Genomic DNA, 24,735 nt, shown 5'->3' with positions numbered 1-24,735 from the left:
CCCCACAGCATTTGTTTTATTCAGCTCATTAGCAGCCCATTTGTCCTGTTTCCTGGCCAGTACTTTCCTTGGTCCCCCATTTTTCACTTCTGCCATCTCTCCCAAAGCCTGGCCATATGTCTGTCATCTGGGATGTTTCTAGAGCCCCTTGCTCTCCTGCCACATCAGACCAACAATCATTCATTTGTAATCTGTTCCCTGCACCCATTTGGGGCCCTTTACCCAATCATAGGTTTGCACAATTGCCAGTTTAATTGTCAAATGTTGTGTTTCTGCAGTCAGTCTCTCCTTCCACCCTCAGAAAGTTAGCTCTCTATTGCTACAGGGGAAAGTCTGAACTGAACTGAACTAACTATCCTTGTGTGTGTGTGTGTGTGTGTCTGTATGTGTCTCTGTGTTGCTGGGGATTGAACCCACAGTCACAGGCATGCTGGGCAAGCTCTTTACCATTGAGTTCTTCCCTAGCCCCAGCCAGCCTGGGCTTCTTAGCTTGTCCTTCAAAGCCTCCTATGCCCACATCCTGCCATCCACTCCAGAGGCATCTTTCATCATCCACCACCGTAGCCCACCGTAGCCCACTATACTTCTTGGTCTCTGGGAGTTGTGAGCTCCTCCTGGAGCCCTTGTCTGCCAGCCATTCTTTCTACACATTCCAGATGTTCCCTGGCTGACGTGTTCACTTGACAATTGATTAAGCAAGTGCTGTGAAAGACATAACTATTTTTCTCCCTGTGAGAAATGGATTGCAGGGAGGCAGGAGGGCTGGTGCCCACCAACAGGAAGATTGCATATGTCCCCTGTGTTCAGTGTCTTCTTGTTTTGTGCCTACTGGATCTTAAGTGTAAAGGCAGAGACCAGGGCCTGCATGTTTTTATTTTCTTTTTTAAAAATCACCAGCAGCCAGAAAGTGCTCCACACAGGGAATTTCTTATTTTATTTAATTATTGTGGCTTTTTTGATTAATCTTGTACATTCCCATTTTAGCTTTGCTTGAGTTCTAACATTAAAATTGAGGTAAAATCTATAAATATAAGGTCATAAGCTGAATTATCTTGTAAGTCTTAATTAGAGAAGATTACTTAAGAAAGTGATTTCTCATTAGATTGGCCCTGCTCATATTCACTTTTCTGCTTTTGTCTTTAGTCTGCATGAAGAAATCAGTGATTTTTATGAATATATGTCTCCAAGGCCTGAGGAGGAGAAGATGCGGATGGAGGTGGTGAGCAGGATCGAGAGTGTGATTAAGGAGCTGTGGCCCAGCGCTGACGTGAGTCCCTGCCCCAGTGGCTGGGGCTTAGGATGAGGTCTTGTCCATGGGTATGGGATGGAGGCTGACCTGGTGGTGTCTCATACAGACACCTGTGTGCAGGGAATGCTTCTGTAGAGTTAGGGTCTAGTTAAATCTTTTGTTTTGTTTTTGATTTTTTGAGACAGAGTCTCATGATGTAGTGCAGGGTGGCCTCGAATTGACTATGTAGCCCAGGGTAGCTTCGAACTCACAGTTATCCTCCTGTCTCAGCCTCCAGAGTGCTGGGATCACAGGCGTGTGCCACCACTCCCAGCCTAATTAAATCTTGAAGGCAGATAATTTTTCTGCAGCTTTTAGAATTTGGAACTTGGTGATTATTTTCATTGGCTCAGATGCCTTAAGCCTTTTTTTTTTCCTTCTCAGTGCTGAATAGCAACTACTATAAAGACGAGCTAAATTTAGGAATCACTGGAATAAAGAGAAGACAGACAAATCAAACCTTACTATAGTTGTCTGTTCACTGGATGTAGTTATCAACCTCTCCTCACTATTTTATTCCAACCACCACATTTAGCTAAACAAAAATGTCATGTAGGGGCCTGGGATTTAGCTCAGTGGTTTTGCCACCTGCTGTGCAAGCACAAGGACCCAAGTTCAATCCCCAGTACCAAAAAAAAAAGTCATGTCTTTTGTCATTTTCCTGGGCAAATGCAGGCATAAGTCTTCCCTGTCCCATCCCCTCTTTTGTGGTACTGGGGATTTAACCTCCTCACTGAGGTACATCCCCACCCCTTTTTATTTTTTAAGACAGGGTCTCACTCAGTTGCAGAGGCTGGATTCAAACTTAACTATCTTCCTGGGGCTGGGGATTTAGCTCAGTGGTTCTGCCGCCTGCCTTGCAAGCACAAGGACCCGAGTTCGATCCCTGGCACCAAAAAAAACAAAAACAAAACTTAAGTATCCTCCTGCCTCAGCCTCCCAGAGTGCTGGTATTACAGGTGTGCACCACCACACCCACTCTCCCTCTGTCTTCACACTTGTTTTTCCTCTGACTGGCCAGCCCCAGACAAAATGTTTGCCCAGGATTTCTTTGCTTATTTGGGGGTTTTGTTATTGGTACTAAGTTAATATTTCAGTTATTAGGGCTCCTTTGAGGCTCTGTTCTACAGTTTTGTGCATTCAAAGAATACATTATTTTAGAATCTGTTATTTTGTGTCCAGTAGCTTCTTTTAAAAACTCTCCTGGAACAATGTAGGAGAAGCCAGGGAGGTAGGAGAAGCTGGGATGGTTTTTATCTAATTCACAAAAGACGTTTCAAATATGACACTGTAGGGAAAGGAAAGGGGAAGGACACTTTATTGTGCAACTGCCATATGCTGCAATTCTCCTGTGTGATTCTAACCGGCTCTCAACTGGACAGATTTTGCTCAGGAAAGCAGCTGGAGGTGACATGTGACAGTGGCTAGACATTTCTGACTGTGGTGACTTGGGAGGCACTGCTGACATCTAGTGGGCAGAGACCAGGGTGGCTGCGAGGCGCTGCAGTATGTGCTCCATCTTGAGGGGGATGGCCTCTCTCATCCCTTATCCAAATTCATTTTCACCCTTCTGGGGTGGGTGATTTTACCTCCTTTTTTTTTCCCAAGAGAAGAACTCAAGGTTAGGTTCACAGGTCCATTTTACCTCAGAGGCTGAACTTTTCTCATCGTTTGTTCTTTGTTGCAGTTATGTGCCTCACATCTCTGTCTGAGTTCCACTGTCCTCCATGGGTTGAGGTGGATGTGTCCCAGTTTATGGCACTGCATGTGATGTTACAAGGAAAGCCCCTGTTGTTCTCTGTGGAGCTGGCCATGGGCTGTGCTGCTTTTGCACTGAAGTAGCCTGAGCCTAATTTAGTGATATGTAAGACCACCTGTGCTTGGAGAGCAAAAAACAAGATTTGTGATTATATCTGAATTACAAAGAAACAGTAGAGGCCTGAATATTAATTTTTAAAGTTTTCTATTTTAGTCTCTATTTTATATTTTAACCTGATAAAAAATGCTATATTCTGAATGTCAACCTATGAGACACAGGATTCCTGCTTTATGAAGTATGTTAGGAAAAAATGCTCTTGTAATATTAAAAAAAATACCAGTAGAGGGCAGCAAAGCTCCACATTTTTTTCTCTGTAGATTGGTACTTGATTGACTGATGCCTTGCTATCTTTTTTTTCCCCAGGTCCAGATATTTGGAAGTTTTAAAACTGGCCTGTATTTGCCTACTAGGTTAGTACATTTATGAAGCTTTCAAGGGATGGAACATTTTTCTAGAGTGTTTTCATTTTGGTCATTGAATGTGTAATGTGGAAACAAAACCAATGAGATCTATGAAACAAATTCATTCACTTGTATTTTATTTGAATTACCTTAAAGTAGACTATTACTTCTGATGATTGTATCAAGATGGACATCAACCAGAGAGATATAAAAGGGACATATAGCCGTGGAATCAATTAGTTACTAATTTTAGAGCCTGACTACTATGCAGAGCACTGGTCAGCCCCAGCACTTAACCTCTGCCATGGATGCAATGTAGTATTGTGATAAAATGCCAGGTTAAGCGTGGAGCCGGACATACTTCTGGATGGGATTGTATGCAACTAGCTATGGTTTCAGCACTTGTAAGTCAGACAGTCAAGCCAAAAAACTCCCTTCTGAGGAAGGTCTTGACCTTTTTTGGACCCTTGTTCCATTTTAGTCTTCTCTAACAAGGGCTCTCCTGACCCACAGCCTGGGTGGACCCCTCTTTGGCGATGGTCATGTTTCCCTGAAGGATGAGTCCTAAGAATTGAAATGATGTGGTCTTTATAAGGGAAAAACATTCTGTCATGTTTTTTATTTGAGCCTGATCCCATCCACTGTCTCCTAACTTAGTGTGTTAAAGTGGATGAAGCCTTGCAGTTGCCACTCTTCACATTGCTCTCTGACCTTCAAAAGCCACAAAATATTCAACTCCAAGCCCATTAATATTTCTCCTCATTTAGGTTCTGAGCTTCATCAAAATAACTCTTTCTAAAAATTTAGTTGAATTTTGTGAACAGGTAGCGTATTTACTATAGTGTAGATTTGGAAAAGGCACAAAAATAATGAGACTGAAGAGTCTCAGTCCTGTTCTGTCCCTTTGTTCTCCTCCTTGGAAAAGCCCCTGGTGTCAGTTTCGCACATCTCCTTCCAGAGATGCCTGTGTGTGTGAAAGGAAATGTGTGTGTGTTTACACAGTGGTAGTAGGCTGACACACTCCTCTACAGCCTGCAGTTTACACACGCTCATCCACAGAGCAAAGTCTCACAGTTAATACCGGAAATGTCTATGAAGAATAAACATTAATTGGTCACTTGGAGGTTTTATTTCTTTCAAAATCACCCCATTACCTGAGCACTAAGTGTGTGAGGTGACTGAGAGGAGGTTGTTAAACTCACCAGCCCGTACTTCCCCTCGGAACCACACTGTTGGCAGCAACACACTGGTCTTGCTGGCTGGGGAGGGAAGTAGGTAGTCATTGTACTAAGCCGAAGTCCACAGACCTCTGTGCCAGTTTGAACAGGTCCAGTTTCTGGCTTCTTCACAGCCTTTTGCGTTTGCTTTCTGTGCTCAGTGACATTGATCTTGTGGTGTTCGGGAAGTGGGAGAACCTGCCCCTCTGGACTCTGGAAGAAGCCCTTCGGAAACACAAAGTTGCAGATGAAGATTCTGTGAAAGTTCTAGACAAAGCAACTGTAAGTACTCAGCCTTTCATCTTTAAATCTCTTTACAAATGAAACTTCTAAAATTTAATTTTGGTGAGTGCATTTGAACTGTGAGTACTTTCAATTTCTGAGTTTCACAGTACTTGTGCATAAAAAGTGCTCTGTTTAGGAGATAATACTACTTGGTTTTTTCTATACATACGGCAATACTCTGTAGAGATTTATGAGTTAAGAATCTAGCAGTTTTCTCATTAGAAACAGTTTGGTGATAATGAAACATATAGTGCCTGATATTGATAATTCTTGATCTTATATTGAGTTGGAAATTGTTCTCCAAAGTATGTGTAATGTTGAGAAAGTTTTTTGTTATGTGATTTCAGAATTTTAATTAATGCAGCTGTTTGCCGATTAATGTAATTATATGAAATGATCGGTGTATTTGACTGCAGTAATAACTTCTGTGTATATCAAGATAAATATATCAAAACCGCCTGATATTGTAGACTTGAAATATATACAATTAAAAAATTAATAAATAAAGTTGTCTGGACACTAAAACAAAATTTCTATTGATAGCAGTTATAAAATATATTGCATGGGTTAAATGCTAAATATGTTACATAAATTCTTTGTGGAAGAACACGTTAGCTGTGGTGCATAGTATTCAGAACACCGTATTTTTGAGTTCTCGTGAAAACATGGAGAACTCAAGCATCTCAATTTTGTCATTTAATTTGGCTATTTTACCTTTTCTCTTCTTCTCTTTCTAGGTACCTATTATTAAATTAACAGATTCTTTTACTGAAGTGAAAGTTGATATCAGCTTTAATGTCCAGAATGGAGTGAGAGCAGCAGACCTCATCAAAGATTTTACTAAGGTCAGAGACGCTGTGTGTGTGCTCGATAAGATGATTAGGAAATGTAACTCTGTCCTGCGAGTCTGTTGTGGTGATGTTCTGATATCTTTTACTAAGCTACTTCTATATGCATGTTGCTGCCAAATGCTTCTTTTCTGTGCACTTGTTTTGTTTTCTTTGATTCTGCTTGTAATGATCAGTAATTACAGTACAACATAACCTTGGTAAGAATTCAGAGTTGAGAGTGTTTTTGAAGAAATCCTCTGCTTTAGATTCTTTTGCTTAGTTGAGGGCTGAGATCATGCTGTGTAGCTGACTCCTGTCTATTTTTAATCCCTAACAAGAGTTCAGATCAAGAACCTCCCTAAGGAGCGTTCTTCTTGATTTTAATCCCCGGGTCACTTAGAAGGTGGTGCCTGCAGGTTTTCTTACTTTTATCTTGAAATAGTTACAGTTTATTTTCATTGTTCTATTTTCTTCCAAACTAGGGGAAAAATTTCTCACCATCATCCTCAGAACATTTTGGATACTTAAACAGCTGCTAGCTTTCCCCTCAAGCTAAAAGCATTAGGTGATTTGGCTTGTGTAGAATATCTTTTCTGTCTATTCTGCCACTCTACAGTTCCTTCCTTTTCTAAAAGAAAAAATATTAACTATGTGATATTGTAAACATTTTTTTTCTCATGAAAATGTACCAAGCATAGGAAATCAGAAAAAGGAAATATATTATCTGTGATCCCCCACTTTTGGAGTTGTGTTGTATATAAACTTTCTCTTGAAGAAAAAAAAACTTTAAAAATTGAAAATACTATGCACGATAGCAGATTTAACAGTAATAATAACGACAGTGAAAAGCAAGTCAGCCTAGATCAGTTTTACAGAACTTACCATCATCCACCTTTGGTTTTTGGCTTGTTTATTCTCTTGAAAATTTGAAACAAAAGCAGTAGCTTACTAAGTGCTTACTGGCTTAGATCTTTTCTTAAATATTTTGGAGGATTTTTCATGTGTACACATCCAACCTTGCTCCATCCTTTCTATTCGCTGCACAGTAATAATCCCTGGTCAGGGTGCAGGGGCTCAGTTCACTGCCCCAGCACTGTTGCCCACTTATTTTTTCCCTCACTACTACAAAAATCACTTGATGACTATGCTTCTGTACATGCATCTTTCTTTTTTTTTTTTTTTTTTTGTATTAAATTCTTTTATTGGTACATTGTAGGTATACAACACAATTACATTTCTCATTGGGAATTGTACCTTTATATAATGCATCTTGGTTCTTATTTTTTCGCCATTCCTAGCCCTCCCTTCACGCCCTCCACCCTTCCCTATTTACAAAGACTTTATTTCCATTTTTTCCATTTCTCATCATTTTTTTTCCTTTGCCTTCTTTCCTTTCCCCTGTGCCTCCCACTACCCCTACCCCTTTGGACCTTTTATTCCTATTTTACATTACTGATTATTCATTCTAATAATTGGTACATTTTAGGTATACAATGTAATGACATTCATCATTGGAAATTTGCACCTTTACATAATCTCTCTTGGTTCTTGTTTTTCACCCTTGCCCAGCCCTCCCTTCAACCCCTCCAGCCCTCCCTATTTACAAAAATTTTGTTCCTATTTTTCCATTTTCTCATATTAATCCCATTCCCTTCTATCCTTTCCCTTAGCCCTCCCACTTCCTTCCCCTTTGCCCCTTTTCTTCCTATTTCACATGACCTATTATACATTTAGTCCTTATTTACACTTTCAGTTTCTCACACCAGAGAAACTATTCGGTATTTACACATCTGTGTCCTATTTATTTCACTTAAGAGTATTGCCTCAATGTGCATCCACTTAGCTATAAATGTCTCTAATTTCTCATTTTTTATGGCTGAGTAATACTCCATTTTATTAAAAAACCACATTTTCTTTATCCAGCCTCCAGTTGATGGGCATTTGGGCTGTTTCCAAGTTTTAGCTATTACAAACTGCGCTGCTATGAACATGGGTGCACATATATCACTGTGGTATGATTCTTTTAATTCTTTGGGGAAGTTCCCCAGCAGTGGAATAGCGGGGTCAAATGGGATTTCCAGTCCTACTTCTTTGAGGTATCTCCATACTGATTTCCACAGTGCTTGCACCAGTCTGCACTCCCACCAGCAGTGGAGCAGGGTTCCTCTTTCCCCACAGCCCCGCCAGCATTTGTTATTGGTTGATTTCATGATAGCAGCCATTCTTTCTGGAGTGAAGTGGAATCTCAGCGTTGTTTTCATTTGCATCTCTCGAATGACCAGTGACCTTGAACATTTTTTCATGTATTTATTTGCTATTTCTACTTCTTTGTCTGAGAAATGTCTGTTCATTTCAGATGCCCATTTTTGGATTGGGTCCTTAAATTTGGGAGGTCTGATCTTTTTAAGTTCTTTATAGATTTGAGATAGTAGACCTTTGTCTGAGGAAGAGCAGGTGAAGATTTTTTCCCACATTGTGGATTGTCTCTTCACACTGCTGGTGGTTTCTCTTGCTGTGCAGAAGCTTTTTAATAAGAAGAGATCCCATTTGTTGATTGTTTGTGCTAGTTCACGGGCAACTGAGGTTTTGTTCATAAAATCTTTTCCTACACTGATGTCTTCAAGGGTTCTACCTAACCTCTGTTCCAAGTGGTTCAGAGTTTCTATTTTAATATTTAGATCTTTAGTCCATTTTGATTTTAGTTTAGTGCATGGTGAGAGATACAGGTCTAGTTTTAATCTTTGGCAAGTTGAAGCCCAATTTTTCCAGCACCATTTATTAAAGAGCATGCATCTTTCTTTACACTCATGAATAACTGTAAGAAGATTCCTGGAAGCAAAATTTCTGTGCCAAAGGGTATGTACAGATAAAATTCGGTTGGATATTTGCATGAGAGTTCTTTAAAAAGAGACTGTATCTGTCCCACTTACTTATTCTCCGTATTTCTGTTGTTCTTGTCCATTCTTGCTTACACTGATATAATTTGCAAAGGTATAAACTTTGTTCTTTCTTATGGAAGCCATGCTTGTTCACTTTGAAAGACTAGAAAACAGATAATGGAAGACTTGAATCAGGACAATCATGAGTTCAAGGCCAGGCTGGGATTTGTAGCAAGTTCAAGGCCAGCCTGGACTACATATTGATACCATATTTCACAAAACCAAAACCAAACAAACAAAAACAAAATACAGAGATAAGAGTTGAGAAGAAAATAGAAATCTTTTTTTCTCATTGCTGGAACAAGATACCCAACACGCATAAGTTAAAGGACAGAAGATTTATTTCAGCTCACGGTTTGTAGGGATTTAGTCCATAATTGTCTGGCTTCAAGGCAGTGTGGCATGGCAGAGGGCATCTCAGAGGAGAAATGGTCCATGGCAGGGTAGACAGGAAGCAGCAAGCAGGAAGCCCCAAAGCCTCCCTTTCCCTGTTACCCATCCAGGCTGTAATATAAGCCTTTTGGGTGATGCCACCCATACCCAGTGTGGGCTTTTCCATTATCCATACCCAAAACTATGCTAAACCAATCAGTGGACTAATTTAGTATCACACGCCCTTAATCCCAGTATCACACACCCTAGATCCAGCCAGCTCCAGAAGGCCCGAGAATGAATGCATGAGGCTTTGAGGGGACATCTAGATGCAAGCCACCACAAGGTCCCTTGGAAATGACTATTGAGACTTTTCTAGATGTTTGGGCCTTCTTTGTTTCCTTCAGCATCCCTACCCATGGTCTGGGTTGTAGAGAGTGCACTGGATGTGTGCATGACCAAAAGAGACGCGTGCTGTACGTCCTTGCCAGCTCAGGTGTGCTCAGGGGTAGCATCACTCTGTTCTGTGTAAAGTGTGGAAGGGAACAATCTGTGTACTCATCAGACCATATGGAAGACAACAGGAAGACCGTTCATGCACCAGCCTGCAGCAGAATGATCTGAAGGACCCTGGTACACAGGGCAGCATGGCCTAAGAAAATGGGTCCCTTAAAAACTTTGCTGATTTAATGCTTTAACATGTTGAGAAGTTTTGTCCTTGTACTCTTTACACACAAGGATCCACAGGGCTGTGGTCATAGCTGGGGATGAGCATCATCAGATAAATAATGTTTCTGTCCTGTAGCGAGCAGGTAGCTTTATCCATGTTACCACGTTTTAGAGTTTAGAGTAAAAAGGAAATCCTTAATTACTTAGAATTCATTTTTTAAACAGCTTACCCTTAAAATAGAAAATGAAGTTTATTGCACGTCTCTACCAAATTTTGTAATATATGGACCAATTTATGCCCCAGCTAATGGCTGCAGCTTACATTATTAATAAAGGTATTTATTGAAAGGATAATTTTGTTTCTTTTTCAGAAATATCCTGTATTGCCATACCTGGTTTTAGTATTGAAACAATTCTTATTACAGAGGGACCTTAATGAAGTATTTACAGGTGGAATTGGTTCTTATAGTCTCTTTTTAATGGCTGTCAGTTTCCTTCAGGTAAGTCACATGGGTGTGCCATGCTGGTGTCTACTAAAAATAAAACGTGTTGTTTTAATGTTACTTGAGACTTTTCACTGCAAATTTTAATATGCCAGCATATGGCTGATCCCATCCTCAGGAGGCTGAGGCAGGAGGATTACAAATTCAAGGCCAGCACGGGGAACTTAACAAGACTCTGTCTCAGACTAAAATAAAAAGGGCTGGGGATGTAGCTCAACACTTCCTGCGTTTCATGCTCAGTACTACAAAAAAACAAATCAAGGTGTGGTCTGGTTTCCATAAGTGTAAATGGTAGTATAAATGCAAAAAATAAGAATGTCTTCTAAGCAGCTAATCGTGGCCAAGATTGAGAGCTACTGCTGGGTCAGATGAGTTAAAAGTCTTAGTCTTTTGTGTCGGTGTAGCAGTGGTTGCCAGTGGCTGCTGTGAGTCAAAATGACCTCCCCACTGCATGGGCTAAGCCAGCCCTGTCAGCTTCCTGGGGCAGCAGCCAAACTCAGCCTTGCAGACTCCCCTCCCCCAGTTCTCTAGCCATAGGATTGTTGTGTGGTGTCACCTAGAATAGCAGAAAGCCTGTTGTTGCTCCTTTATCTATTGGCTGCTGTGCTAAACCAGAATTATGGTAATATTGCTTATAGAAGTCAGGATGTTAAACCCCTCCTCTCCAATAATTGAGAAAAAATCTAAAATAATTTCTTCTTTTTCTTTTTTCTCTTTTTAGTTACATCCCAGGGAAGATGCCTGCATCCCCAATACAAACTATGGTGTTCTCTTAATAGAATTTTTTGAATTATATGGACGACACTTCAATTATTTAAAGACTGGCATCCGGATAAAGGATGGCGGTTCATATGTGGCCAAAGATGAAGTACAGAAAAATATGCTGGATGGCTACAGGCCATCAATGCTTTATATCGAAGATCCTTTACAACCAGGTATTGAAATTAGGTAAATTTGTGGGCACCCAAAGAGAGGGCATCGTCAGTCTCCTTCTAGTTTAAATCCTCTTTGGATGAAAAATGAGTAATTTCTAATTCATAGTTTTTTAATCAAAATATCTCAACAGTAAACACACCAAATTAAAGGATCCTTCCCCGCCAAATCTGCAAACTTGTAAATGAGCTGGTGGTAGAATCATGTGTCCTTATAAACAGGTGGAATAGGTATTCACTCACCGGGTCCTCATGGACCTGCAGTTTGGTGCCATTTTTCCTTTTTCTGTGTCCTGTGTGGTAAGTCCAACTAGTTTTCACTGAGGCCTTTAAGGAAATATTCTGAAGTCCTTAGAGAGGGTATAGTGTATTTCTTTGAATCATGAGCAAAGGGGGTTAAAGGAAACCATTTATCTATTTATTATAGTGTGCTTCCTTCCTCTCTAATTTTGCATCGTCTTCCTGTGCTTTTTCTAGCTTTGTGTTACCTTGAAAGTGAACAGAATATAAATTCCTTTCTTGCTTTCATGAAGTTTGTTTGTTTGTATCTTAGCTTTTCTGGACAATATTTTTTCCTCATATAACCATAACATATGTAGGTTCTGCATTATTGGATTTTAGTGAAAGTGCTATTAGTCATTTGCTTTAATGTGTAACTTTGAAAGTAAAAAAAAGGATTAAAAAGATACAGTCATAGCCTAGGAGCTGTTTTTTGACTTTTTGAAGTATATTTTAAATATTAATAGTTTTATAGGTTTAGTCACTGAAATACTCATTGGGAACTGGCTCTATCCAAATGCATGACAGTCTTTGGTTTTTAGAAGCTCATAATTTAATGTGGGAAATATTGTATTGTCTATTCAAAACCAAGAAAAATCTACTATTTCTTTAATTTAGTTTGGATTTGTTCCTAGGAGAGAATAGACAGGTATTTCTTTTGTTTGCATGACTGTTTATATGTGTGATGGGATAGGAAAACACATAAATAGCTCCTGTTTACACTAGAATAAAGTACTAACTGCATTTAAGATCATGGGTGGCTGAAGGAGAGACTGATAGCTCAGCTTTAGGGGAGCACCCCCCACCCTGGGTAGCTATTGGTGGTAGAGGGCTGGTCAACATGTAACTCCTACAAAGCAGTGGTCAAGTTTACTACTTTGTATGTACGTTCTTTTAAAGGTAATGATGTTGGAAGGAGTTCCTATGGGGCCATGCAAGTGAAACAGGCCTTTGATTATGCCTATGTTGTGTTGAGTCATGCTGTATCACCGATAGCAAAATACTATCCCAACAACGAAACAGAGAGGTAAAAAAGTTTCACTAAAATCAGCCCATTGTGTTCAAATTGGTTGTTGCTTCTTATCTTCAAATTCATTTACCCTTCCCTTCTTTTAAATACCTACAGCATATTAGGTAGGATAATTAGAGTAACAGATGAAGTTGCTACGTACAGAGATTGGATCTCCAAGCAGTGGGGCTTACAGAACAGGCCGGAGCCATCATGCAATGGTGAGGTTTTTTTCAGTACTGACTGAGTCTAAGAGGCTTTTCTGTGTTGTATGTATTTAATGGGAAGAAACGTTTTCCAATCTTTTGCCACTCTTTCAGGAAATGGTGTTACCTTGATAGTAGATACTCAGCAGTTAGATAAATGTAATAATAATCTGTCTGAAGAAAATGAAGCCCTTGGAAAATGTAGAAGTAAAACTTCGGAATCTCTTAGTAAACACTCTTCAAACTCTTCATCAGGTCCGGTGTCGTCCTCTTCTGCCACGCAGTCCAGCTCCAGTGATGTGGTAAGTACAGGAGACAAACTTTGTGCTTCCCATTATCTTGCGGGTGTTAACCATCCCTGGGGCTAAGTCTGCTTCCTTTGCTTGTTACTGGAAAATTTTAATAACTTTCATACTTGTTCTTTTACCCAACATTTTCTTCTGAAAATTCTCAAGCATACAGTGAAAGTGAAAGAATTTTATTGGTCTCTATACCCACCGTGAGATTCTACCATTAACATTTTACTCATCATGTACCTATCTGTCCGTCCCTCTGCCTATTAATTCTTCTTACTCTGATCCATTTTAAAGTAGATTGCAGATATCAGTATACTTCTCCCAAACTTTAGTATTGCACATTGTTAACCAGACTTTAGTGTTTGTTCGTAGTATTTTCTCTTGATATGAAATTGACGAAAAGGAACCCGAATTGAACATTCACATTTTACCAAATGTATACACACGTGTAACCCAGAATGCTAACAAGATATAATGTCATCCTCACCCCCAAAGAGTGCCCTCAGCCCCCAGTTCTATAGAGGAAACCACTGTTAGGATTTCCTAACACCGTAGATTAGTTTTGCTTGTTTCAGAATTTCATATAATTCATACAGCATATATTCTTTTTTAAAAATAAGGCTTTTTTTTAACTCAGAAGAATGTTTTTGAGCTGCCTGATTAAAGTTTTTAAAAATTGAGATATAATTCATATATCATAAAATTTACCATTAAATGTATAAATTTGGTGGTTTTTAATGTATCCCCAATGTTACACAGCTATCGCTACTCTAATTTGAGAATATTTCTATCACTCCAAAAAGAGACCCTTTATTAGGAGTCTCCCCTATTTCTTCTCTTCCCCAACCTAGAATCTATTTAATGTGTCTGTTCTGATTAAAATTCCAACATCATTTACATCTTGAGTTTTCTCTATTAAGGTAAATTTTGAGTTAAGATTTAAAGTCACCTTACAAGTTACTGTGTTTGAATTCTGAGTTCATTGTGTGACATTAAGAAGTATGTAAGGAACATAGTTTTATGTTGTTCTGGAGGGCCACCTGTCATTACCGGGTCAAAATTACCCAGTTCATGTGCAGACTTTCCCTGGGTCCCTTGTAGGGTCCTGGAGCGGTGCTCTGGAGGACAGAGAGCTAAGCTGGATGTCCCAGACATGAGATGAGAGCAATGGGGGACAGGCAGAGACAGCCTCAAGAGGGAGCTTAGGGCCTGAGACATTGTAACTCGAGATGCCAGGTAGTGTGCCAGGGCTAAGGACAGAGACTGATACAGGGCTCAGCCCACTGTCTTAGGGAGTCTCTGACCTGGTGCACTTGGTGGAAGAGATCTATCATCACAAACCTCCCAAAACTGAGTCTCTAAACTTACCACCTTGTGCTCTTGCCATGCTCTTTCCCTGGTACTACCATGATTCATTTTTCCGTAAATACAAACAAACATCCACCGTGACCTCTGAGCTCCTTCACAGCCAATTCCCAAGTCCAATGTGGGTAGTGGACTTTGGCTGATGAACAGAAGCCCACTGGTAAAACACAACCCTTTAACAGTTTGAAAGAAACCTGAGCAACTCATTCTGTGGAGGCGTCCTCAAGCCTCCTTACCACCTGGTGCTTCAGTTAGTCCAGGTAGTGCTTAGGTAGCATTGTTTTCTTTTCTAAATACTGAATGTGTCAATTACTAACATTTCTCATTGTAACACATGTGATTTGTGTTAGGATTCAGATGCAACACCATGCAAAACTCCAAAACAGCTGCTCTGCCGTCCATCCACGGGGAACCGAGTAGGGTCACAAGATGTGTCCTTGGAGTCCTCTCAGACAATTGGGAAAATGCAGAGCACCCAAACTACTAACACACCCAACAGCACCAACAAATCTCAGGTGTGTAGAATTTGTGTTTTTATTGTTAGTATTCAGTGAAGAATAATTAGACTTTCTTACATGTGAACAGTGGTTTTCATGGGTTTAAAGAAAATGCTAGGTTGAAGAACAGGGCCAGGGATTTAGCTCAGTGGTTCCGGCGTCTGTCTTGCAAGTATAAGGTCCCAAGTTCGATCCCCGGTACCAAAGCAAACAAAAAGAACAAACCTATTTTAAGAGGTTCCAAGCATGATGATGTTTCTAATAAAAGGATCTCCTGAGGATCTTTATGAGACACCATTGTAACATCAAACTGTGTGGAAATCTAGTGACCAGTCCTAACAGGGTGTTCCATCCAACCCACCTCACTATAGTTCTGTTGTTGTTGCTGTGGTGCTTGAGATTGAACTCAAGGCCTCTGTGCATGCTCAGAAAATTAAATGTTCTCCCACAGCTGCACCCCAGCCCCCTCTCACACAGGATCACAGATTCAGCATAAAAAATCCCAGAGTTGTAGGGCGGGGGGTTGTTCATTGCCTGGTTAAGCATTCCTGAGGCCCTGGATTCAGTCCCTGGCAACAACAAAAAAGAGGCATCAAGTAATAAGATTTCAGTAGTATTTGAAATAAACTCCCCGTGAAGTTTTCGCATGACTTCATGGCAATGATGTGCATATCTGAGAATAATCTTATCCTTTTTAAATACTTCATACCTTTTTGCCTATGTTGTACCTATCACATAGCTTTGAGGTGTGGTCAGTTCATTAATATTGTCCTTGATTTAAATAGGCCACAGATGTACCCTAATTTTTAAGTGTTGTAGTTGCTTACAATTACTAACTATGAGTAATGAATCAAAGGAAGGGGAGGAGCCCATGGATACTGGGCTCTGGCCTGAGGCCCCTGCCCTCTGAATACAGCTGGGATCTGAGAAAACGCCTCTTGACAGCAGAGATGACTTGCCCCATTAGTCACCTTGTGTCTGATTTGACTCAGAGTGCCCTTTACTTCCACAGCCTCAGCTATGTGCCCCAAACACAAACTCATGGAGAAATAGCAATTAAAGTGTCAAGGCTGATAGGAGAGACTAGTCAGGAGAAAGTCGCAAGTGACAATAGCAGGAGCAGGAAAGGACCAACCAGCTATGCCCACCCCTGACCTGCCTGCACACCTATGTGTGTCTAAGAGCTTCTCAGTAATGCACAGACTGTTACAAAGGCAAGGTAGTGGACAATTTTCTCAATTAGTGGTCTGTTTTTCCATTAAAAATGTAATGTAAGTGTTTTAGAGCTCAGTAGAATTAGCCTCTTTTTCTGCCTGCTAGATAAATCTAGTCAGTATGCAGCTCTAGCCAGGGTAGTTCTCATTTTGAAAGCTCCTCCTGAGTGATAATACGTAACACTGATGCCTTTCTGATGGCTTTCTTTCTCCACAGCATGGATCAGCAAGGCTCTTTCGTTCTTCCAGCAAAGGCTTCCAAGGTACAACTCAGACAAGCCATGGTTCCTTGATGACAAACAAACAACATCAAGGCAAATCCAATAATCAGTATTACCATGGCAAAAAGAGGAAACACAAGAGGGACACGCCCCTCTCAGACCTTTGTAGATAGTCGGCGCTGTGCGATGGACTGTCTTCTGTGTGCAATGCTCTCATGCTCAGGACAGTTGCATAGGGACTCCTGGGACACATTCAGGAGCCTCACACTGTTGAGACGTTGATTTAGCAACTGCATTTTTTCCCAGCTCGCCACGGAATGGATCATGGAGACTGACAACTGCAAAAACAGAAAATAAGCAAAACAGGGGAAAAAAGCTGCTTATTTGATAAGTCGTATGCTACAACAGGGTCATTTTAAGATTTAAAGCTTGAATGTAAAATACATATATTTCTCATTGGCTTTATGCAGAGTTATAGGGAATAGTATTCAGTGTGGGTAGGGTGATAGAAATAAAAACAATTTCAGAGGATGGGGTGGGAAAGGCAAACAGAAGTATCTTATAGAAAGTCCAGATTCCAAAGGGGAAGGTGATCTGTGCATGTTTTTTTTTAATATTTTTGCATATATTTACCATTTTATTGTGTGTATATATAGAAGACCATATAGGAAATTGATATTTGTAATAGTGGATTTGTTAATACTTTTTACATAACATTACTGTTTGAATTGTAAACAGATTTCTTCTCAGGATTAGTTTGAAGAGTAATCTGAATTGTCATCTTGACATCCATATATAGGGAAGTGATTAGTTCTGTTACTCTGTTTTCCTCAGCATTGAAATGACTTAATAGAATCCTTGTGACCTGCTTCAGATTTTTTTCCTCTCTAAAGAAAAGGTTTATGGTGGCAAATGACTTTTATTTTATTTTATAAAAAAAAAAAGAAAAAAGAAAAATGTACGGTGTACTTTTGTGTAAACACTGAAAAATCTCTAGTCATCTCTGAGAACTAACTTGCTCCTGTTTTCTATCGTGCTGTCGTTTTGGGCAACGGGCAATTACATGACTTCGTATTTGTTTCCTTTGCAGTCTTTCCCCCCCCCTTTCTTTCTCTCTTTACCCTGTTCCCCAGTAGAAAACTCAAGGCCACCCTCGTCTGGTCTCATTCCTGTTGCAGTGAAATCTCAAGCTCCACGGACTTTGCATGCTGCCTCCTCTGACCCTGTGTGCTGTGTGTGCTTGTGTTTCTCATCTCTTATTCTTTTAAATTCATGCTTAACTACTGTGGGAGAGAATAACTGTAAACAGCTTTAATTAAATCATACTTATAAAAAACTATTTTCTTATACTCCATTTTATGCTTTTGGTATTGTCGATCTTTAAAAATTAAATGGTCTTTGATAATGGATCTATTTTGTATTGCCTTATTAAGACCAAATACTTCTAGCCATCCCAGTCTTATCCTCTCCTTTCATGGAATTGTTATCTTTAATTAAAACTTTTTTGAACATTGGCTTGTTTTAATCATACTGTAAATTTTGATTGTTTTTTGAATGCAAATGAGATGTAAAATTCTGTTATTCATCACCTGTTGAGTTTGAAACTCGGTTGGGAATATTTAATATAATAGAATGAATGTAATTGACATTTCTGGAAACGCTTTCTTCCAAAGTGAAAGCTCTTATGTTTCGCATCACTGTATGTGGCTATGTTAAATAGAGCCATTTCTGAGATGAGATTCTTATATATATATATACATATAAAATACTATTGGCTTTTAGGGATTTCTTTTATATACATTTATGAAATATCAAAGACCAATCAGACCACTAATGGATAAATAGTGCAACTTTTTATAAAAGAAAATAATGTTAAGACCAAAACTGATGTCATCACTGAAAGTAACAGTTTTCAAAATGTTCATATTTTAATTGACAATGGAAAAATATGTTCCAAAACTGGAAACTCATAGTACTTGTGTAAACCGTGGATGATTTTAAATGTGATGTTATTTTGATGATGTTTTAAATTTGAGTCACATTTTATTCTGATCAGAATTTTTATCAAGATGTTGAGCTTTTGTTTTTTGAAACTAGTTTGTCATAACATATTGTGCTTAATCACAGTATTTATTTTGTAGGACTATTGTGAATGTGTAGACTTATGTTTACTGCTAAGGGAACAATTATTTATAAAATATTAAATCCAGTATTAGCTGCCTATTTCAGACACTTAATACTTGCAGAGATCCATGTTACATTTACCACACTGAAGTTTTTTGTTTTGTTTTGTTTTTTTAAGAATCACCCTCATTGTTGAAAGTAAATGTACTCTTAGGGTGCAAATATTAGTGTTCCAATAAGCATGTGATTATATTAAGGTGGTGGTAGCGGGAAGATAATCTTGATTCCATTGGGAATCTTAGGTTTTCGTAAATTTATTGGGAAAATAGTTTTTCCTGTACTGCTGAAGTTTCTTTTTGGTAAACAGTATCTTTCTAAAAGAAAAAGCATGAAGGAGAAATTGAGGTGTATATACAGTATGTCCTCAAATGACCAGCATTGTATTCGTGAATACTGTGTATCTTGGATTGAACAGTGTGGAAACTGTTCATTTTTCAATCTGAAGTAAAATACTTTCAAGAACTTTTAGTTTGCCTGCTCATTTGTTTTGTACATTTCATCTCTGTATTTGATTCCTTATTTCTTTTTTGAGTTTTAATACTTTCTATGAAGATTTTGTGACTGTATGGGAAATGTGCCATTTAAATATTACGGTCCATCCATACCCACGTGTCATAACTGTCCTTTGCGAGTACTTGTAGAAGGGAATTTTTCAAAGTCTGCCTTGCTGTGGCACCATTTCCCAGCGACCCTGTGTGCGTATCCAGTCTTAAACATGTAAACACTGGTTTGCAGGGGTGCTCATGGGTCAGAGAGGTGTCAACACAAAACTTGAGTGGCCACATTTTTGATACTAAAGGTAAATGCCTGTTTTTTCCCTCCAGTTATGTGCCCATGGAAGTTCCTGGTCTTTAGTGTCTTCCTTTTGTTCGGTGATTTTATGCTTGGTTTTCAAGCCTCGCTTTGATCTGTAGGGTCTGTGGTTCTTATATGCAGTTGTCCTACATTTGTGTCGTATTTTGAGTGTATTTTACTTTTACTTGCCTTTTGAGCCTCTCAATATTTAGGTGTTTTGATTTGGCTCCAGATATTCCCAGAAGACCTCTTTACAGAACAAAACATGGCCCATAGGAAGAATATTTTTCTAACTTAATGATTTTTATATTATTCTCTTTCAAATTTTTATTTGTATTAGTACATATTTGCGGTAGTGATTACATTCATTTGGGAAGTTGGTACATGTCCATAACACATTTTAACTTTCCCGACCCCCCTCCCCACCTCCTGCCTCCATCTCTTGGTGCCCTTCCCATTTGCAAAGGCTCGCGTGCTTGCTCTCTCCCCCTCTCTCTCTCTCTCTGGGGTCTTATACCTCCATGTGTCTGCGTCTCATTCCCTTGCCTGTGTGAGCCATGTTTGCCTTAGACCTGGGACTAGGGTTTGGGGCCTCCATCAAGGCAGGAGGGTGAGAGGAGAGTATGACGCTGTGATATGTGGGACCTGGTTGCTGTGACTTGTGTTCATTGCTTAGGCTTCTCTGGTGACTAGGACATGGTTACCAGGTTTCTCTGTAGAAATCTCTGGAAATCACCATTATCAGGTATTAGATGGGTTTTTCTGATATTTTTATTATGACTACATCTCAATTTTAATTATCTGTGGTTTGAAACTTACTGATTCCTTTAATTCTGACACGGTGGAGTGTTCTCTTGTTTTGTTTTGTTGTGTTTTGTTTGTCATTATTTTCCAGTACTGGAAATTGAACCCAAGGCCTTCACACTGAGCTATATTCCTAGCCATTTATGTTGAGAGTGAATCTTTTCTAATTCTTTTATTGGTACATTGTAGGTATACAACACAATTACATTTCTCATTGGGAATTGTACCTTTACGTGATGCATCTTGGTTCTTATTTTTTTCCCCATTCCTAGCCCTCCCTTCACCCCCTCCACCCTTCCCTATTTACAAAGACTTTGTTTCTATTTTTTCCTTTTCTCATCATTTTTCCTTTCCCTTCTTTCCTTTCACCTGCCCCTCCCACTACCCCTACCCCTTTGGACCTTTTCTTCCTATTTTGCATTATCGATTATTCATTCTAATCATCGGTACATTTTAGGTATACAATATAATGACATTCATCATTGGAAATTTGCACCTTTACATAATCTCTCTTGGTTCTTATTTTTCCCCCTTCTCCTGCCCTCCCTTCAATCCCTCCATCCCTCCCTATTTACAAAGACTTTGTTTCCATTTTTCGATTTTCTCATATTAATTCCATTTCCTTCTTTCCTTTCTCCTACCCCTCCCACTTTGCCCCTTTTCTTCCTATTTCACATTACCTATTATACCTTTTAGTCCTTACACTTTCAGTTTCTCACACTAGAGAAACTATTTGGTATTTACACGTGTGTCCTATTTATTTCACTTAAGAGTATCACCTCAATGTGCATCCATTTAGCTATAAATGTCTAATGTCTCATTTTTACGGCTTAGTACTCCATTTTATTAAAAAACCACATCTTCTTTATCCAGTCTCCAGTTGATGGGCATTTGGGCTGTTTCCAAGCTTTAGCTATTACAAACTGTGCTGCTATGAACATGGGTGCACATATATCACTGTGGTGATTCTTTTAATTCTTTTGGGAAGATACCCAGCAGGGGAATAGCTGGGTCAAATGGGACTTCCAGTCCTAGTTCTTTGAGGTATCTCCATACCCACCAGCAGTGGAGCAGGGTTCCTCTTTCCCCACAGCCCCGCTACCATTTGTAATAACCATTTGTAGATTTCATGATAGCAGCCATTCTTTCTGGAGTGAGGTAGAATCTCAGAGTTGTTTTCATCTGCATCTGTTGAGAGTGAATCTTGATAAGTTTGTGCTCCTCTTGCCTCAGCCTCTCAGAATGCCGGGATTACAGGCCTGTGCCACCACACCCGGCTCTGTTGATTTCTTTAGTGTCTAGGAAATTGGTTGTTTCAGAAATAACTTTTCAAAAATTAAATGGTAAACTGTTAAAGAAGACATTCCCAATTTTGTTGTGATGTTGAAATATTAAAATTAATGATCAGAAGAATTTATTCTTACCCATTTATTCTTGCTCTCCTAGCTCCATTAAACAGTTTCAGTTGTGGAAAATGACATCCATACAAAGTATTTTGTGAGCAAAGTATTCTATAAATAGCTCTATTAAACTTAATTGAATAGTTACATTTAATAGTTACTCTGTAATTTTCACAAGTGACAGTTTAGTCACATATTTAGAGAACAGTGTAACATTGGAGAAAAAGATTGGTATAAGCAATACCTTGGAATCACTGTATTTATCTTGCTTCTTCTGAACCTCAAGTCTCTAGCTGCCTGCCATTTTGCCGAAACATTTATGGGTGATACATTTTAATGTGCTCCTTGATGTTTCACATAGCTCAGAAACAAGCCAGATTTATTTAGTTTTGCTTTGTTCTTTGGTTGTACTGTGGTGATTGAACCTTGGGTCTTTGCACTGAGCCCTATCCCTTTATTTTTTGAGACAGGGCTTTACTCCATAAGTTGCCCATCCTGGGCATGAATTTAGGATGCTCCTGCCTTAGCTTCCCAGAGTGCTTGGATCATAAGCATGGACCACCATGCCCAGCAACAAGCCACATTTTACTGTGTCAGTTATTCGCCTGGCTGGAAAACCTGACATGCCTCAAAGCCTTTTTCTTGACCATCTTCTCAGAGTGTCTTGACCTCACATGTTGAGCAATTTTTTTGTCAAAGATAATGAGCTAAGTATATGTATAAATTGACTCCAAAGTTATAAGAAAAATTGCTTATAAAGTCTGCTAATCTATTTGGTCTCCAGAGTTACTTAAGACAGGCTTTATAATAAACTCTATAATGTTTGTTTTACTTTATCTCAGGGGTTTTTTGTTGTTGTTGTTTTGCTTTTTGCTACTGCTTCTGTTTTTAAATAAGTATTTGGCCTTGAGATTTTCTGCTTGTTTGTCTTAATGAGTTTAACCTACGACACAGTTTACTAGCCTGGAAGAGATAACACTTTAGAAAGGTGGCTGCAGAGTTATGGAAATCATGTGTCCCATTTGTGTACGATAAATTTGAGGTCTCCTGGCTTTTGTGAGAAGTCACCTTAGCCATAGCAGTAAGAACAGAGGATAATGTGGAAATTGGGTCCTTGTTTTGCTTGTGTGTCTCAGGGAAAGGTTTTTTGGGGGGTTTTTTTGGTTCCGGGGATCGAACTCGGATCTTTCCACTTGCGGCGGAATCACTGAGCTAAATCCCCGGCCTGTAAGTGAAAGTTTTTATTGGTATTTGTACAACTTTTTACTTCCACATTGCACCTTGGCTGTCTCCCCGCACTAGCTTCTACGCCACCTGATAATAGCTCATAACAGCGCTGTCTTAAAGATGTTGTGGAAACAAAATATATTAGCACCACTGAGAGACCATGGAGCACACAAGTTGCTCATTGCCCAAATGGTAGGGTTCCTGCAGGAAGAGAAGGACTCGGAGAGTGCCATGATCCCCCACCGGCTTACTCACTGGGTACCTCTCAGAGGGAGTGGATGGGTTATCGGCCACATTCTTTGAGTTTAAACTCATCTCACCTTTCAGTTTGAGTTCTGTGCTATTCATAGCTGTTTCAATATTACTTTTTATATGTATTTATAACATAATACTGCTTTGTCACAAAACTTAATTTCCAAATTTTAAGGTCAACTCTCTGATTTTTACCTATTGAAATGTACAGAGGTTCGTTTTTTAAGTCTTTGAAAGTCCTCTAATCCCACAGATCTTCACATTTTACTATTAAAAAGCATATTTAAATACATTTTAAAAGTGAAAAGTGAGGTAGTAGCCATAGTTTCTGGACATAAAATACGAAGGGTTATTAGATTAAACATTTTTAAGTGGTTTATACATAGATACGTATGTTTAGAAAGCCTGATGAAATCAGTGTTTGTTTTTAATAACCTTTTTATTTCTTCCCTTGATTAGCATTGCCTTCTGTGTTACGAAATGTGGACTGCTGTGAGGTGCTGGAGGTCTGAACCATCTTGAAAGCTTTCCAGTCTTGTGTAGTTACCGCTGCAGTGGCACTAAGGAATTTACCAGAAAAAGTGATTTTTACAAATGATTTATGAAATCCAGTCACTGGGCACCAGTTTTGAAAACTGTAAATGAACTACATACCTGGAAGCTTTTTTCTTTTTTTTTTTTTTTTTAGCTAACAAGTGTATTCAAAGATGTCAATTGTTTGCTTTGAAAATTTTATAAATTGCATTTCTATGCAATTTAGCCACCCCCCCACCATTGGATTTATTGTTTGTATTCAATAAAGGCTTTGTGCTTTTATTTATCTTTGAAACCTCTGGTATGAGCCCTTAAGTAAAACCTGAAGGGGGTACTTTTTTTTCTTTTAATTCTAAATACAGCCTTGTTTAGAGTGAAGGTTTTCTTGTGCAAAACTGTTTCTATCCTTCATGCTAGCAGTGATGAGTGGGAGATGCTTTAGGACACTGCTTGTCTTCTGCTGCCCCTGGATCTTGACACCAGTTTGGCCTCCCCACAGCCACTTGAAGACTAGAGGCTGACCCTGTAGAATTTGGTGACAGTAAATACCCTCTCAGTTTTATCCTTGATTTAATCTGAGAGGTTATGCTTGCTGTACTAAGAAATCAAACTACCATAGATTGGGTAGAGCAACAAGTTCCACAACACAGACTGTTCTGATAGAATAATGAAAATGGTTTTCCAGAAAAACAAGAAAAGCAGGATTAATAAAGTACAATAAAATCATGTTTTCAGAATATGCTAAGGGGAAATATTAGTCCTTTGGCTTGCATTGTTGGTACCTGCCTGGGACCCCACTGAACAGTGGTGAAGAAAATACTAGATAGTTTGCTTTGAAATAGTCACAAACTGATCTAGAGTGAAGTTGCCCAGCCGTAGTGTTGACAACTGGTTGATAAAACCTTATTGCTCACTCCAGCCGGTTTTGTCTACTCCTTAAATGTGTAACATTTCAGTAGCTTCCCAGAAGTTTCTAGAGTAGTAAATGATTTGTCCAGAAACAGGCGTGGTGGTGCACACTTGTAATCCCAGCTCTCAGAAAGCTGAGGCAGGAGGATTGCTGTGAGTTTAAAGCCAGCCAGAGTTACATAGAGAAACCTTGTATTGGAAAAAAAAAAAAAAAAGGCCCATCTCCTTAGATGTAAATTTACTTAATTTCACAATGTATGAATGAATGTTCTGTTGTAAAGAAATGTC

General features: G+C 39.2%; 1 protein-coding gene across 3 annotated transcripts in view; it reads left to right on the top strand.

The window, feature by feature from the left end:
• The window catches only part of Tent4b (terminal nucleotidyltransferase 4B), a 76,528-nt gene extending 52,739 nt beyond the window's left edge, over nucleotides 1-23,789 (top strand). The window contains exons 2-13 of one of the 3 annotated variants that reach the window (XM_021260942.2): nucleotides 1,144-1,267; nucleotides 3,471-3,517; nucleotides 4,887-5,007; nucleotides 5,748-5,855; nucleotides 10,192-10,320; nucleotides 11,045-11,258; nucleotides 12,435-12,561; nucleotides 12,661-12,764; nucleotides 12,864-13,051; nucleotides 14,761-14,925; nucleotides 16,339-16,384; nucleotides 23,464-23,789. In XM_021260942.2, coding sequence (XP_021116601.2) covers nucleotides 1,144-1,267; nucleotides 3,471-3,517; nucleotides 4,887-5,007; nucleotides 5,748-5,855; nucleotides 10,192-10,320; nucleotides 11,045-11,258; nucleotides 12,435-12,561; nucleotides 12,661-12,764; nucleotides 12,864-13,051; nucleotides 14,761-14,925; nucleotides 16,339-16,384; nucleotides 23,464-23,516 — 1,426 coding nt within the window. In that variant the 3' untranslated portion in view covers nucleotides 23,517-23,789. Of the gene's footprint in view, nucleotides 1-1,143; nucleotides 1,268-3,470; nucleotides 3,518-4,886; nucleotides 5,008-5,747; nucleotides 5,856-10,191; nucleotides 10,321-11,044; nucleotides 11,259-12,434; nucleotides 12,562-12,660; nucleotides 12,765-12,863; nucleotides 13,052-14,760; nucleotides 14,926-16,338; nucleotides 18,995-23,463 lie in introns of those variants that run through there. The other 2 variants (XM_013073354.3, XM_004847953.4) reach the window with 2 other exon arrangements.
• The last annotated feature ends 946 nt before the right edge of the window (nucleotides 23,790-24,735 follow it).

Source organism: Heterocephalus glaber, unplaced genomic scaffold (assembly GCF_053883595.1).
Source record: "Heterocephalus glaber isolate CG9 unplaced genomic scaffold, H.glaber_assembly_v1.0 deba00000071, whole genome shotgun sequence".
Taxonomy (NCBI): Eukaryota; Metazoa; Chordata; class Mammalia; order Rodentia; family Bathyergidae; genus Heterocephalus; species Heterocephalus glaber.
Note: the sequence above shows the minus strand (reverse complement) of the source record. Positions and strands in the feature narration are given on the sequence as shown.